At 38.2% G+C, this 16,854-nt stretch overlaps 1 protein-coding gene across 7 annotated transcripts in view; it reads right to left on the reverse strand.

Moving 5' to 3' along the window:
* PLEKHG4B (pleckstrin homology and RhoGEF domain containing G4B) overlaps positions 1–16,854 on the reverse strand; it is a 213,438-nt gene that overhangs the window by 55,536 nt on the left and 141,048 nt on the right. For all 7 annotated transcript variants that reach the window (XR_003998924.1, XM_030551545.1, XM_030551540.1 and 4 more), the window contains 4 exons: positions 15,695–15,898; positions 15,131–15,254; positions 5,571–5,664; positions 850–936 (listed from right to left, as the gene is read on the reverse strand). Coding sequence is in view for 6 of the 7 variants with exons in the window: in XM_030551545.1 (XP_030407405.1) it covers positions 850–936; positions 5,571–5,664; positions 15,131–15,254; positions 15,695–15,898 (509 nt within the window). In the remaining variant the exon portion in view is untranslated. The remainder of the gene's footprint in view (positions 1–849; positions 937–5,570; positions 5,665–15,130; positions 15,255–15,694; positions 15,899–16,854) is intronic.

Here is a 16,854-nt window from a genome sequence, read left to right on the forward strand (position 1 = left end):
GCCCAAATTGCAACATCTTATTTGTAGAAAATATTTTCTGTTACTAATATATATTTTAACAAATATATAAAAGATTGAAGGGAAAAAAATCTCAAGTGACATCTGTCTCTAACAACCATCTGTGCCAAGAGAATATTACATACAAAGAAAAAAAAAAGACGTTAAAATTCTTTGGTTATCAAGTTTTATTGAGAGAAAATTGTATATTTTAACTCTACATACAAAGTTCAGGAGAACAAGCTTCTGTTCTGACTGATTTAAATAATAAATTCATTTTTGCTCTAACTTCAGCTCCCTTTATATTCATTTCAAACATCAATTTTGTATTTTTAAAAATATTTTAATTATAAAATTCTTGCATAGTAAATACAAAAATAGCAGCAGTAAGTCATTATGTTATTGTAAAGAACACAATTCACACAAAAATACAATTCAGCAAACTGGTTTATGCAGTAAGTCTACCCAAAGGGCAAATTCTGCCACCCTTACATTCCTTACACGGCAGGGCTGTTGTGAGGATAAATACATTAATGACTGTGATGTGCTCAGATATCATGGTAATGGCAGCCACATAAGTACCTAAAATAAGATCTGCATTGAGAAGCACGTTATAGATAGATATAGATTTCAGTGGCACTACTCACACAGTAGGGTGCTACTGAATTGGAGCTACTCAAAGTACAATGTATTATTCAGTGAGTAAAAGCAGAATTACCCCTTAAAAACACCAAAAAAATAATCAATTTCTTCTAAATAAAATAAAATGTCATGAAGTCACATTTTGGAAAGTAACTTTTCATAACAAAATTTAACTTTACAAAATATCTTGCACATTCTTCTTAATGTTACCTGAATTGCAGTATCTTTGTCAGGTCTAAATGCAGATTCCTTCTCAGTCAATATCAGGACACTGTGAATGGAGTGAGGAACTGCACTCTGGAAAGCAAAGCAAAATGAATTTAGAGAAATGCTTTATTATGAACCTCCCAATCTTTTTTCCTTTTTGCCGTTTTTCAAAATTCAGCTTGCTTGGTTAACATGATCATCATAAGACAAGATAGCCTTAAATCGTTATTTTTAAATAATGTATTTTCCCAATAATAAATGTAGTTATGGGGTCAAATTATGTTCTTTTAGTTGCAGGAGCACATTGTTTTATTCTTCAATAAAATTAACTTGGATTATGCTACAAATGCAATGATGTTTTCTTAATGACTCACTTATGCTGTATGTGTCCTTGCTTTACACTGTGTTTTTCCCATAAAGCGTTAAAGAGTCTTATTTGAAAAATGCGAACAGCACAAAACAAGGCTGCAATAACTTGCAATGATCATGGTCAATCTTGACTATCACACATATAGAAGTGTGTTTGTGGTTCTCACATTGGTGTGACCTCACATATATGTGTTCACCTGTAGTGTTTGCTGAATCCTCATAGGTTGACATCAACATGAGACTCCATCATCATGCTGTAAACTATACGTTTCAAACCGTAACTAAAGTTTAAATACTTTATTTAATAAAAGGATGACATTCATATTTCTTGCTTCATGCAGTATTGCTTTGATGGTGTTTTCTCTCTTATAAAAGTGGCTGTTGGAGAGGGAATTAGGTCTCAAAAGACATTGCATGTGTATTTTTTTTAATCCATCAGTTATGCATTTAGGGATTTATCCAGCCTCTAATGAAGTCAATCAGTGTTTCCTCTGCTTTCACTGGGTGCAGGATCAGGGCCTAATTCATCCCAGTGCTGGAGATAAATATGATGTAGAGCCCTAAGTAGGTATTAGATCACTATTATGCCTTCCTTATTCTGCAGCTCTTATAGATTCATAGACTCTAGGACTGGAAGGGACCTCAAGAGGTCATCGAGTCCAGTCCCCTGCCCTTATGGCAGGACCAAATACTGTCTAGACCATCCCTGATAGACATTTATCTAACCTACTCTTAAATATCTCCAGAGATGGAGATTCCACAACCTCCCTAGGCAATTTATTCCAGTGTTTAACTACCCTGACAATTAGGAACCTTTTCCTAATGTCCAACCTAAACCTCCCTTGCTGCAGTTTAAGCCCATTGCTTCTTGTTTTATCATTAGAGGCTAAGGTGAACAAGTTTTCTCCCTCCTCCTGATGACACCCTTTTCAATACCTGAAAACTGCTATCATGTCCCCTCTCAGTCTTCTCTTTTCCAAACTAAATAAACCCAATTCTTTCAAACGGAGGTTTCAGGAGGCAGAGCACATGAGTTTGCTGCCTGCCTACCATCCATCATTCTTGCCAGTGAATTTTAGGTCATTTGGTGCTTCACTTAGAAGTAGAAAGCAACTCTTCATATTTTAGCCCTAAATCTTGATTGGAGTGCTTGTGCGTCATTGTATCCACTGTTACTCCACAGCTTGCAAAAAAGACTTATTATTTCTGTTGCTATGACACAATGTACTATTGGAGTTACTGGCTTTTTTCGTTTTTAATATTCTGTGTTCTAATTTTCTGTTATCTTTATCTAATATTCCTTCTCGTTTTCCATCTCTGTGTTTAAAGGATACTTCAGAAAACATGGCTTAGCCATACACATTGGACGTGCTCTAATGCAAAGACTGAGCATTGGGACAATAAAGGCTGAGTGGCAGAGTTAACTCTGATTTCACTTGGGGTTTGATTATAATTTTACAGTCTGCCTGGAATCAGAGGCAATATGCAGCTGCCCTGAGACAGAGAAACACTGAGAACAATTCCTCCTCCGTTCCCCCTTTGCTCTGGGGGAAAAGTAAATGACTTGTCCCCTTTTCCTGGAGCAGCTTACACCTCCCTGTGCATGGTGCCAGGGCTCCTTCCCACCCCCTCTAAAGGCTCATCGTGAGGGGTCCTAGGCAAGTAGTCCCTGTCCTGCCTGCATGACCACAGCCACAACCAGTGCTGGGCTGAGGAGGAAATAAGAGTGAGCTGAAGGCTAAGACAGTATAGCTTTGATTTTGTAAGTTAAAAAGAGGGAACTGATGTTATAAATAGAATGACAAGAATGATAACAACAAAACCACCAATCCCTCCTCTGAGCCCTTTCTGCTGATGATGTATTAAGTCTTTAATCATAGCAGCTGCAAAGCATGCTGTAATGCAGAGTCCAATGTAAGTTTATGGCACATGCTCAAGTAGCCACATTTATATTTGAAGCACATAGGTCACCTTTCTGGATTGGTAAAATCAGTATTGCATCTTTGTTGTTTTTCAGAAGTTCAACAGTGTTTGCTCCTGGCCTGTGGGAAGAGAGTATCTGGGAGCCCACGTTTTAGTTATGTCTCCTACATATGCATTTCAAAATGGAAAAAGCCAAACTAATTGAATTTTTTTTTTGTTAATGACAACCCCTTCTTCACCCAAACCCACAGACCAAGTTTCAGCCCACTCTAAATTAAAATGGCTAGTCTAAATCTTAAAATATCTAAACTCTAAAAATGGAGTTGACAAATGAAAAATTGTCAAACTGTTGCATTTAATTTCATTATAATAAAACTATATCTACCTAATTCCACATTTCCATTGCTTTCATCTGAGACAAATACCTTGTTAAACACTGTGCCAAAAACAAATTCATTTGCTTCCAGGATTCAATTCATCATCTTGTGATGACATGTTTTTCCTCAGGGCATACCTGCCACATCTCAGATGTGTAATATACTTAAGAAAACACTAAAGCCAGCTTAATAAAATAATTACAACAATGAGAATTCAGTAGATTTCCTTTTTTCAAGTTGGTTGCCAAGCCGTTTAGAAGATTCAGTTACAATAAGAACTTAAGTATTTGGTGGAAATTTTCCCAGTGCATATTTCTTTTTTCTCTACACTGTTTTGGTGCAGCAGCTGTGTGTAGGAAGGGCAACTATATAGATCTAACTGCTACATATGGTTAGTGTCTGTCTGCAGCTGTGGGAAAATGGTTGTGTAAAACTCACAGGGTGATGTTAAGTAAATGCAGTAGCTGGAGGTACTTGCACCTCAAGTCTGAAAATGTTTGATCTATTGTTACAATACTCAAGTTCTCACTAGAACCATAAAAGATTAAAGATCAAAAATCATTTTGCTCTGGTCTTCTACTTTGTTTACTTTGGTCACCTGACAGCACTTTGGAAACAGTTAGTTCCACTGTTTCCCTTTTTTTAGTCAGATAGGCCTCATATAGGTACCATGTGGAGCTGATTACAAGACTGCAGCATCAATCAGTTTCCTCTCATATTAGTGTTGATCCTCATACAGTAAATGGACAGAGGAAAACATTTTAGGAAAGATGGTCAGGAGAATAAGAAGATTTAATACCTGAAACTACTTGTAACTAATTTTTTTAAGTGATCAGATTTCAGATGGACAGCGTAGTGTCTTTTTAATCTGATGTAGTTACAATATAAGGCTTGTAAGGGTAGATGGGAAAGAGTGAAAAGATGGGAGGAATCATAAAGAAGTCATCATCTACAACAACTTGTTCTTGTTTTGTTATATTTCTCCTTGAATAACATGATTACCATATCTACATCCTGCACTGAACAACCTTAAATGTCAGCTATGGCTCAAAGCAGACTCTGCATTGGAAAATTTCACTCCTCTCTCCATGAGTTTGCAATGCTTTCATTTGCTGTTGTCATGATTTAGAACCAAGGCTGGGATGTACAAACTTCGGAAGAATGTCCATTTTCTGACTGTGATTAATTCTGATCTGAACAAAAACCACTTCACCCTTGTCAAAGGAATACTGATGAAAGCCAAGCACATGAAAAGGCCGTTGTGATAATGACGTGCTAGAGACACTATAATGTCAAAATACATCATAACAGAAAATCAGACTAGAAGACCTTTGTGCTAGCGTCTTTTCCTTTTTGAACTGTTCAGTGAACCAGCACTAACAGATCTTTAGTTTCACTGTGCAAACAAAAACAATTCACTCCATTAAAGGCAGAAGAAAAGTTGGCCTCAGTTGTCAAGACATTTTGTGTAACTTTTACTTTGCTATTAGTTTCCCTCAGTGCACCAAATAACAGGTTAACAAAATGATTGCTGGATAATATCAAATGCAAGTGAATCTCCATAACAACTTCCCAATAAGCTGCTCTAGTCCTACTCATTGTTTGAGAAAACTGGACTTAATGTCAACAGACACACAGTGCTTATTTTTGTAGAACTAGCTCTGAACTCTCAAGAATATACCATACTTGTAATTTTTTATTTTAAATCTATTCCTTCTGCTTATATTTATACCTAATCAGCTTTAGCTTTTTCAACTGGTCCTTTGATGATCCTATTGTGTAGCACAAATTTTTTTCCCATGTGCTGAATGGAGAAAGTAATTCAGAAAGGAAAGAACTACAACTGGTATTAAGTTTAACACTGTAAGCTCTTTGGGACAGGAGGCATCTTTTGATTGTCTGTGTGCACAGCACCCAGGAAAACAACACCCCAGTACCTGATTAGGGGCCTGTAGGTGCTATCACAATACAAATAATAACAACAATAATTTAAAAAAAAACACTAGTATTTTATTTTGTGCTCTTAAACAATGCACCATAAACACTAGCACTTACCTGTAATACTGTGAAAGCTTTGAAAAGACCAGGACTAGGCTGGCACTTACGAGCATCCACTAAAATAACGAGCCCCAGATCACGTACTTCCTTCCTAGAAACAGAGAGGCAGATATTTCCTAAGCTGCATTTCCTCTTGATAAAAGTATTTGGACACAATTTTATAAACATTTAGCAAACAAACAGGTTGATGATGGGGCCACCTAGAACAAATCTATTTTATTTCCAGTCAGAAATAAAGCAGCAGACCATATATCATGCAGAAAACGATTATGGTCAGCTCCTCTTATTAAAAAATCTGTTCTAGGAGGTCAGGGGTGAAAAAACTTGTGATTCCCTCTCAGAGTTTTCTCCAAATCATAATGTCAGGGATGAACAATTTGCCGTTGTGTTGTCTCTAGATTACTTATGGTCCTTCCCATTCTCCTGTCAGCATGGCTCCCTCTCCAGTTGTCCACTGTATCTAGAACTCTGTCTCCCCCACATGCCTTAAAAGTGGAGTTTCCCCTGTATGGAATGGCTGTTTGGTTAAGATAACACAGCCACAATAGATACCCTCCGGGTTTATGGCGGGGGAGTAATGATGCACCTAGACATTGGCCCCCCATCCATGTCCAGATCTCTATCCCTGGAGAAGGCTCTCTGAGAGTATGGAGATAGGGCTGATGGTGTCAGCCAATGGTTGGGGTCACTTTTCTCATGAAAACATGCAGATTTGTGTGTAGAGGGTTTTCTCTGCATAAGGTCTGTGGGTGGGGAAAATGATCTGGAACGGTAATACTAAGCTGAAATGAGTTCCCGCTCATGAAGAACTAATTGCATGGCAGACTGATGCCTTGTGCTGGCATGTCAAATGGTAATATCCCTATTTTTCAGATAGACTGGTGTAACTGAAATGCTTTCCCTAGTGTGAGGGTTTTATCAGCTAGATGTAAACATTTATTCTGAGTTAAACTGTGTAGGAGTTGCTTGGCTTTCGGGAAAATTATTAGATCCATAAAAAGTTTTAGCATTAAATGAAAAGGCAAAAAGGAGGTACGATTCCCACCCCTCTTCTGAGACCACCTGCACAGGATTTGACCTTTCAGCTGTTGCACACGTGAAATATGTTGTTTCAAATTTTGTTTAAAAGCTGTTTTACCATCCTCCAGACTCATCTTTACACGCTGTAATTATATAATCTAAATATTGGGTTACATATATTTACACTAAGTATAAACAGCAATTACCTTTAAAGGCATTAATGACATATATACACAATGAACAACTAAACATTACTTTAAAAAGCCAGGGCCATTCCAAGGCAAACAGTACATTCAAAGAATATCAGGGTTATGAAGGAAGTTCAGAGGGGAAAAAAAGGAATTATACTATTAAACATTAAGGCACCCTCACTGCAGTGTGAGTGGATACAGCTATCAAACATTAATGTATTATGCCCTGTAGTGGGAAAGTACAGATTTTTGGCTCAATCTAGCTTCCATTTAAGCCAATAGTAAACTACCCATTCACTTTAATAGGAGCACTAATTCCTCCCCATGCAAAAATATCTTATAGATGTGAATAGAAAATTATATCTTTTCTGCAGTTCCCTTCCTCCACCATCCTGAGAGAAAAGACCACATTCTCTATTACAATCTACACGTTTTACAATTAGTTCTGTAGAACCTTATTGGTTTTGTCTCTACGAAATTTTATACAACTTTTCTGTAACAGGCAAGAGTTAGATTGTCCAATTAGGCACTGTGATATTATCTGATTAAAATATGATCATGTAGATCATTCCTGCTACTACTGTTACATAATTGCAACAAATCTTGTACAAAGTATGTCAAGAAAGGTGTCTATGGAAAGGGTATGACTTGCTGAATATGATTATGCTCTTTGTATGCATGAATCATTTTTGTATTTGAAGTTATAAGTATTGGCTCTATATCTGGATTTCAAATGTTTGCTCTTGGGGTAACGCCCACAAGATATTTAGCCTAACTCACAATGGACCATGGGAGATGCCTATCTATACTTAATGGACTTTCCTGCCATGACTAAGTGAAATCATGCATGGACATGCACCTTGCCCATGTGACCGCAAACACCATCTTTTACCTGTAATTTTCCACAGTGAGAACAATGAGATGCCCTTCAATTGGCAGAAGCTATAAAAGGCCCAGGAAACATCTCCGTTTTGCCTCTTTCCTGCTCATACCTCTGGACTATGGACTTATACTAATGGGAGCATTCTAACTGAGAGACTGAGGACCTTTGGAAGCAACCAGACACTTGACTTAAGCCAGCAACTTATTCCATCACAGCTTCAAGCTTGAAACAAGAACTTTGCAATTGTATGTATTTGATTGCTTTAACCAATTTTAACTCTCACCTCTCTTTCTTTTTATAAATAAACCTTTTTTAGTATCTAATATCTAGATTGGCAACAACGTGATTATTGGGTAAGATCTGAGTTATATACTGACCTGGGTGTGTGGCTGGTCCTCTGGGATCAGAAGAACCTTTTATTTGATTAAATTGGTTTTTAAAGAACCATTCATCTTTAAATCTAGTGTTTTCGGTGGCGATATAAGGATTGGAATGCCTAAGGAAACTGCTTTTCTGACTTGTTAGCCAGTGTAGTGAAACAGAAGTTTACTTTTGTGGCTGCTTTGCTATATCTTATGGGATAATAGCCACCAGTTTTGGGGTGGGTCTGCCCTATTTCTCAGCAGTTTGTCCTGAATTTGGTATTCTCAGTTGTGACCCACAGAGGCACAGTTACAGGCACCACCCAAGCAGAGGGTGATGCAGAGCCACACTGCTGGAAGAAGTGGCGGGGAAGGGACTGTGACTCAAGGCCTGATCCAAAGCCCACTGAATCAACTTAAGGACTTCCAATGACTTCACTGGGCTGTTGGCTCAGACCCAAAGAAAGATACAACCCCACCCTAAGCTCCCTGGCATACAGGGGAATGCACCGCAATGCATCTGGCAAGGTGTGGGATCAAAGTTGAGAGGGGCCATGGTCCTTCAGGGGATGATGTATGGCCCTCGGAGCAAAAAGAGACAGCAATCTCTTGGCTTCCGTGAGCACCGCAACTGCTTCTATCCCTGCTCTTTGTCCCCTTCACATACAAGCCCGGGGCAGTATGGCCCTAAGTGTATTTTTCTTTGGTTTTTGAGTCTGTATAGTTGGATACAAAATAGAAACAAAAAGTTTTGTTACATAGAAATATTAATTTCTCTGGAGTTATGTGCCAAAGTGGACTTCCTTGAAAGTGGAGGGACATTTTTCTGCAGTGGTAGATAAACATAGGCCAAGACTATAACAGGGTTCCAAAAAGAACTAGATAAATTCATGGAGGATAGGTCCATCAATGGCTATTAGCCAGGATGGGCAGTGATGGAGTCCCTAACCTCTGTTTGCCAGAAGCTGTGAACGGGCAACAAGGGATGGAACACTTGATGAATACCTGTTTTGTTCATTCTCTCTGGGGCACCTGGCATTGGCCACAGTTGCAAGACAGAATACTGGGCTATATGGACCTTTGGTCTGACACAGTATGGCCGTTCTTATGTTGTTATACTAAACTAGATTCTCATCTGCACCCAAACAAAGAAAATACCTCTGGGTCACTGATTCTGGGATTTATTCTGTAGTGGCCTGGTTTCTTCAGGACTGCTCTAAACTAGACCAGCTGGTGAGAACTTCAGGGGATTTCTTAGCCAACTGAGGATTCCTTTAAACAAGGAAATTTCAGCTGGAGAGGCCAGTCAGCTATCCAGCCTCTTTGGTACAGCAATATATGGCTTATTGTGAGGGATAATCTGGCCTGCTACGTTTACCAAATATGCCACTGCTTTGAATTAGGGTAGGACAGGGCCCTCCATATGCTTGTGGAAGTTGTGTGACGACCACTGGTCAGTAATACTGTATTTTTTAAACTATACAAAAAATGTCAAAAACATCCCCTAATACCTGAGTTATGACGTTCATGTATCCGCTAATTCATGGGGAATTCTTTTAAAAGTATTTTGAGCAGAACTATTTGTCCAACATTGAGCAGAAAGATAATTATCTCACAGGATTATATTTTATATTTGGAATGCTTTGATGTTTAATTCAAGCTGCGTAGGTTTATTTATTTTATATTAACTTTTGGAAACTTTTCAAAATTCTCACTCTATAAATAGTACTTTAAAAGCACCTTTACTATGTTTATTAGTATGTATAAAGGCACAGAACAAGACCTACAAGATATGTTAAATGTTGCCAATTTTCCTATCTGGCCAATTTTCAATCATCCTCGTTTTTTGTTGTACAAATAAAACTGTACAAAAAGTTCTCCATAAGTCACAGTATTGTTTGAATTTGCACCCACTAGCCTACACGTGTGCATGCACAGAGGAAACGACTTAAAATTTGGTCCATTACTTATAAACTTAGATGTAATTTCTTAGATATAATTTCGTCTGTTTCCCCATATGAAAAAATTGTGTCACAATTATTAGAGCTCTCAGAAATTTTAATAATTTTTTTATTGAAAAATGGTCTTTCAAATATAAAAGATTTATTAAAAATGGTTGATTTCTTAATTTTCATTTTTCACAACATTTTTCATTACTTTTTGATCAATTTTTTTAAATAAAAAAATTGCATTTTTCATTCTACTGAAAACTAGGTTTGTGACACAAATTTTGATTACATTTTAATTTAAACAATTTTAGAAAACAAATTGAAAAAATAATGAAAAAATTGATCCATTTGAACCTGTAAAACTAAAAAAAACCCCTTAAAAATGTTGAATTTTAAGTGATTTAAAAAAAAGTTACACTGGCTATGATGTGATGGAACTAAGGCACTAATCCTGTGAATGCTTACACACTAGAAACTTCACTCCTTCAAGTAGTCCCACTTGTGGGGTTAGTGAGTTCAGCTGGGATCTGCCAGGCTTGGGGACCCTCCCTCCGCCCTAGCAATCCCTCTTTTTATGGGTTTTTCCATGGGAGCAAATGATCTGAGCCAATATGATTTCTCAATTGATACAAACTTGAGGAATTACTGCAAGTGTGTTCCTTATGCGCTGTACTGCTTTAATGTAATGAAAAATATGTCTTACGTTTTGCAATTTTGCACAGTGGAAAGTAAAAGAGACAATTCAGTAAGTTCTGCTTGTCCATTCCAGAGGTTTCCCCATTGTGGAAAGCAGGAGCCTTATTTATTTAAGTTCTTTTTGTAAAATCCCCAAATGTCATGACAGTAATTCGTACCTAACAGCACCACAGTTCCTACTCAATTTAAACCTTTTTTCACTTGTGGATTTTTACTTGGATTCTACAACTGCTATTGACTAAGATATGCTTCTTGATGAAAATGGAATAGAAAGCCCCCTACTTTATGAGGTTTTCATTTACAAAACTCACTATCTGTAGTGTACAGGAACTGGCTCGCATCCCTTTAAATAATATGTGAGCCCTCTAGCATGTGTCTACACTACATCTGGGACTGTGCCTTCCAGCCTGAGTAACAAACTCATGCTGGTGCTCTAAAAATAGCTGTGTAGATGGTGCTTTGACACTGGGGCTCAGGTTCTCAAGGCCCCACCTCCTGCCCCACAGGCTTGAGAGCCCAGGCTCCAGCCTGAGTTGCAATGTCAAAGCACCATCTCACAGTTATTTTTAGCATGCTAGCATGAGCACCACCACCACAAATCTATGGTGCCAGGCTCGCTCCTAGGTGCAGTGGAGACATACCCCTAAGGGCCCTCACTGTCTTCTATTTTTGACTAAGGATAATGAAGTCTGTGCATTTCTCCTCATGTTTTGATGTCCCATGTTTCCCCATAATTTGTGAACTCATTCATATTCAGAGATATAAAGATGACTAAATTGACATTAAAATTCTGGCTTCACAGTACTAGGAACAGCATTCATATTTTACAACATATAACAGGACAGAGTCTGAGGCCACCACGCAAAGAACTTAATTCTCAAATTTGGGATGAAAGTAGGTAATATAATGAAAAATGCCAAGTACCTTCTACTTTGGAACACTGCTGAAATCAGTGCACATCCTTTCAGTTGGACTTTGGGGTGATTTCCAATATTTTACAGTTTGGAGATATCGGAGTTTAAAGGTGCCAGATGAACTCTTGATCCTTGTCCATTTAAACCACTGCTCTAGGTAACACAGTCTTCAAAAGGAGTCTGTTGCACCCCTGAACATCCCTGTTACCTGACCATTGGACTGACACTAGCCTCACAGGAGACCTACCTCCTTCCCACTAGCAGAGGAGAGCAAGAAATTAAAAAGGGGGAAATATGTAGCCTGAGCAGCAAGAGTAGCTTACTGGGCTATTAGCCACACTAAAGTATACATTCTATACCCAGTGCACATATGCTGAGTAGACCACAATACCTGAAGATACCAAACAAAGACAAAAGAAAAGCAGAAAAAACCCTCTATAACTATTCTTATTAAAACCAGCGAAAATATTCCTAGGTCAAACTGTAGATCTGTGATATCAAAGATTAAAGTAGTCAAATTACAGAAACACTGAAAGCAGCTGCAGGAAACACTCCATAAATAGCTGCAGAAGTCATTGCAATGTTTCCTGGTACAGGATTGCACCCTGCATTCTTTTCACAGAATAAATGTAATCAGTGTTATACATGAAGGGTCACATTTGCAAAGCAGACTCACTGTGATCTCTGTAAATTGTATGCACAGTTTTATAAACATAAATCAAATCACTTTTGATCTACGTGATCTGTGCATACAAAATTGAGGACAGAAATTTAGAGACCTTTTCCTATTTATAGAAAACAACAGGGAAGACCAAAAAGAAATTGAATGAGTAATGAAGAAAGGTAAATGCAAAGAATAAGTCCAACACGATTCCCAAATTGTAACTCCTCATTTCCAGGGATGGGGGTATCATCTTATAAATTTACTCCAGGCAGGGAATCAACCTATAAACTCCAGTTCTAATACATTTTTCACTGCCATGCGCTATACATATTCTAATACATATAGATACAATTTCTAAGGCCCAGATACAGAAAAGCATCCCTATTCTGGACAGCGCTTAAGCACATTTGTAGTTTGAAGTCAATGAGACTTAGCAACATGCTTAAAGTTATGCATGTACTTATGTGCTTTCTGAAGCAGGGCCTAATTACATACAAGGGAATTTTTCATTAATAAAAACAAAAAATTGTTTAGCGCCATCCTTTTGAATGTCTATCCAAACTGGGCTGATACTCCAAGCATTTTGACGCTCTGCTATTCCCAACAGTGAGAATGGCATTGTTAAATTTATGTGAGACAGAAGAAAACAACTAGAAACACATTTTCCAGTTTATTCTAACAAAATGTATTTGTTTCACTGACAAGTTTTGTTATACTTGAAACTTATCAAAATGGCCAAAGCTAACAAGTATTAACAGAACAAAAAAATCTTGTTAACTTTAACTTAAGGGAACATTGAAAAGAAGTAACAGATACTCAAATACACTCTCAGTGCATAAAATCTCTTAAAAATAAGTGTAAACATAAAATATCACACTGCATATTTGACAAATTTAACACTGCTACATAATCAGCCCCCAGCCTCAACCTATTCACTAGAAACCTTTCTAAACTCATATCCCCTTACACTGTATGCATTTCACATCTAAACTGTGAAATCTCACAAAATGCAAACTTCCCCCTCCCACAGATAACAGAACCAATCACATACCATCCCCAGTTCAGTTGCCTGTTATTACCTAGAGACCTCTATATTTTGCTATATAGAGCAGAGACTTGATCCTTCCACATCCTACCTACCCACAATGATCAAAGGATGACAACCTATCACATATTAATCTCCATATACAATCCAGAAATAACCCCCTTTCCAAAGGCACAAAAGACCAATGTACTCCATCCACCCTTTCTTTACAGAATGAAAAATCTCATTATACCTTCCCTATTCACCCTCCCATTACTGAGTCAGATACAGAAACTTTCCAGATACAGATCATATGTCCATATTCATCTACATCATTCAACACACATAGGTCGCAGATCTCAAGAGCTCTTCAGGTCTCTGGCTCTCCTCACCACCCCACTGCCTCTCCCTAATCTTCAAGATTGAAGAGTTGCACAATATTCCTGGCTCCTGCTCTTTTCCTTCTAACTGGCAGCTTAGGAGATCACAGGATCAGGATCACTAGGTGCCCTGACCTCATACTGCCTTGCACAACTTAGGGGATATCTCTTCTTAATGGGAAAGCTTTGAAATGCCATCAGTTCCTCACATTCCCCATCCTGTGAAGTGGAGGGGTGATACACAGGGATCTTGTTCCTTTATTCAATGTCCCATAGGCCACATGGGCTTTATAAAGTGTGCATCAATATATGAAACAAAACCAATTTTTGTAAATAAGTCTTTAAAAAAGTTATTTTAAATAGTGTTAAGTCCTAGATGTTAATGGTATTTTACTATATGTAAAGACTGAAGTTTAACAGTTAAGCTTTTTTAGCCTAGAGGGACTTCAAAAAGCAGGCATTTTTTGTAAAAAATGTACAAGTGCACCTTTAAGCCTCTGTCATCTATTAATGGCTTGACAACCCCCCTTCAAACTTAAATAATTTCTACATACCCTGAAATTAAATCCCAAAACCATTTCTTGTGTGAAAAGCTATAAAGGGAGTGAATACAGGGACTAGAACTGAAACCTGGATACAATCTTAACTAGCGAGCTGATACCGGAATAGGTCTATAGTAAGGTAATTTTTAAGAACCCTCAACTCAAAAACATTGTTGCACTTTGGTGAATAAAACTGTGTACTTTGGAACAACAAAACCATTGCTGCAAACAGAAACAACATCATTACTAGATTAATCACACAAGCCTGGACTAGATCGCCAGTCCTTTAGGTCCAAATACACAAGCCCCAGTACATGAGCTGAAAGAAAACCAATGCCAAATGCCACAGTGCACTATGAAAGAACTAGTCTGATGTGCCTAATTTGCAACCAGCCACCAGAGGGCAAACTGTTCAAACACACTAGCCGTCACAATTAGACACCTAAATAGTTAATTTTGTGTAATTTTGTTCAAATACAGCTTTCTGCAAGGATTTTTAAGGATATTTAAATATGCAGATATTTGATAGGATAGTAAGAAGCTATTTTTGAGCCAGAAGGACACAATGGTATGTTAGACAAACCACACGTCGAATAACGACAGTTATTTAACGGCAATAAAACAACAGCGCAGCCAAGTAAAGCTGGCAATTCATCCAAACCAACTTCCCTAGCCAAAATCTTTGAGTAGCTAAAAACGACAGTTTATAACGGAACCTGGTTGCAAACTTAAGCCCTGATTCTGCAATTTACAATGCACAAGTCTGTGATACTTGCAGAGACCCACACAACTTCAATGGGGCTCTGTGTGAGTACAACATCCCACCAGGGCAATGTAAATTGCAGGACTGGGGCCTTAATGAAGAATCAGCTGTTACTGTGATCGCAACATCTGTATCACCTGAAAAATGACCAGCCCAGCCCTCTTCATACCTGGGAATGCTATAGAAATACATCAGAAGACGAGCAAGCTCTGTAGTTGTGGAATGTTCACTTGACCAGATGGTATTTCTTGTGCAGACTTGCACCACTGCTCTGCCACCCCGGTCCCGGCTTCCTAACCAAATAAAACACAAAAAGAAAAGCCTTTGAGAAAGCATGACTGAGAACGTGCAATTTTGAAGTGTGTGTGTCTGGAAAACGACAATGCAGAAACTCTTAAAAGTGAAAATCAATGATTTTCCATCCCCTGCATTTACCTTATTATATAGATTGTGATCATAAAATTTCTTAATCAGTGTGACGATCATTCCTATGTATTTAAGTTCCTACTAGTGATTTTGATGAGCAAGATATCTAGTTGGTGTAAATTGGCTTGGCTCCATTGAATGGAGTTGTCAGTTCATACCAGCTGACACTAATATCTTCTGAAAATAACTTTTTCTATGGCAATCAATTTAGCTTGGTTATCTTTAAGAGATCTGTGTATATATACTATGCATGTGTGTGTTTATGTTTCATTTATCATCAGGCACCTTGTTATCTGTAATTACATACCACATAGAGAAATGACTCCAGACTGCAGTAATTCCTGGTTGATTTCAAGTAATCCGTTTGGTAATCTGTGGCAAAGGTCTCCAGCATTTCTAGACAGCAGCTCACTCTCGCAATGGAATAGCTCAGGAGATGCATTTGTAATTGTGCTACACTCACCCTGGAAACTGTTTCTTGAGTCTATTACTGTTGAGTGCGGAGGAAAATCTGGCCAAATGAAAGACAACTGGTTAAAATTTTTGCTTTTCTGTGTATTTGAAACTTGCTCTTTAGGTAGCTTCCTATCACCATGTAAAAATTAGCATATATTTATATATTAGCATATATAAACAGAACAGAAACCATACATAGATTACATTAAAAATAAATTAAAAGAGCATTACAGTTGTAAAGTTAAGCTCTCAGAAGTTAGGAAATTTCAGAATGAAGGTTGCCGGTCAGACCTGTGCATATGCATGATTCAGTCTAATTATATGATCATAGAGTATTTTCTCCACAGGATCCCTGCTACTCTCAGTGCACAGAATCCTTCTGTCCCTGGCTCCAGTCTGTTCCTATCCTCCCCAGGCTCCTATGTCTGTTCCCCTTCTGCTCTTATTCCCCATTCCCAGTTCCAGTCCCTGTTCCTGTCCCCACACCCACCACAGCTTCAGCCTCCCTACTATACTCTTCACCTCCAGACATTCAAGTCAGGCTGTTCCTTCTTCTCACTGGAGAGCCAACAGGAGGCAATCTCCCTGCTCTCAGCTCTTGTGCCCAGCACTAGTGGCCCCTGGCAGTCATGAGAAGCAATTGCAGGGCAAGTCCCTTGGCTGGAGCATACAGGCTCTGTGGGATGGTGCACAAGCATGCAAACTGAGTAGATGTATTGGGACTGAGCATGCTCAGTAAGGATGGAATAATCAAAGAATAATGCTGCTAGCATCTAATAAACTTGCACTAAGCATGTGGGAACTGAGATTTTCAAAGGTTTATAGTTTGGCTAATTTGGAACAAAATTTTACAGGAATGGCAACAGGCGTATCACTGAATGATGGTGACCACCTCTACCAAATTTCAAGTCACTGCTTCAATGCATGGAGGTGCTGCAGCTTGTCAATCAATATGTTATAATAATTTTGTTAATGAATATGGACAAAACAATGTATTTTCCCTAACTTTGT

Source organism: Gopherus evgoodei, chromosome 2 (assembly GCF_007399415.2).
Source record: "Gopherus evgoodei ecotype Sinaloan lineage chromosome 2, rGopEvg1_v1.p, whole genome shotgun sequence".
NCBI lineage: Eukaryota > Metazoa > Chordata > Testudines > Testudinidae > Gopherus > Gopherus evgoodei.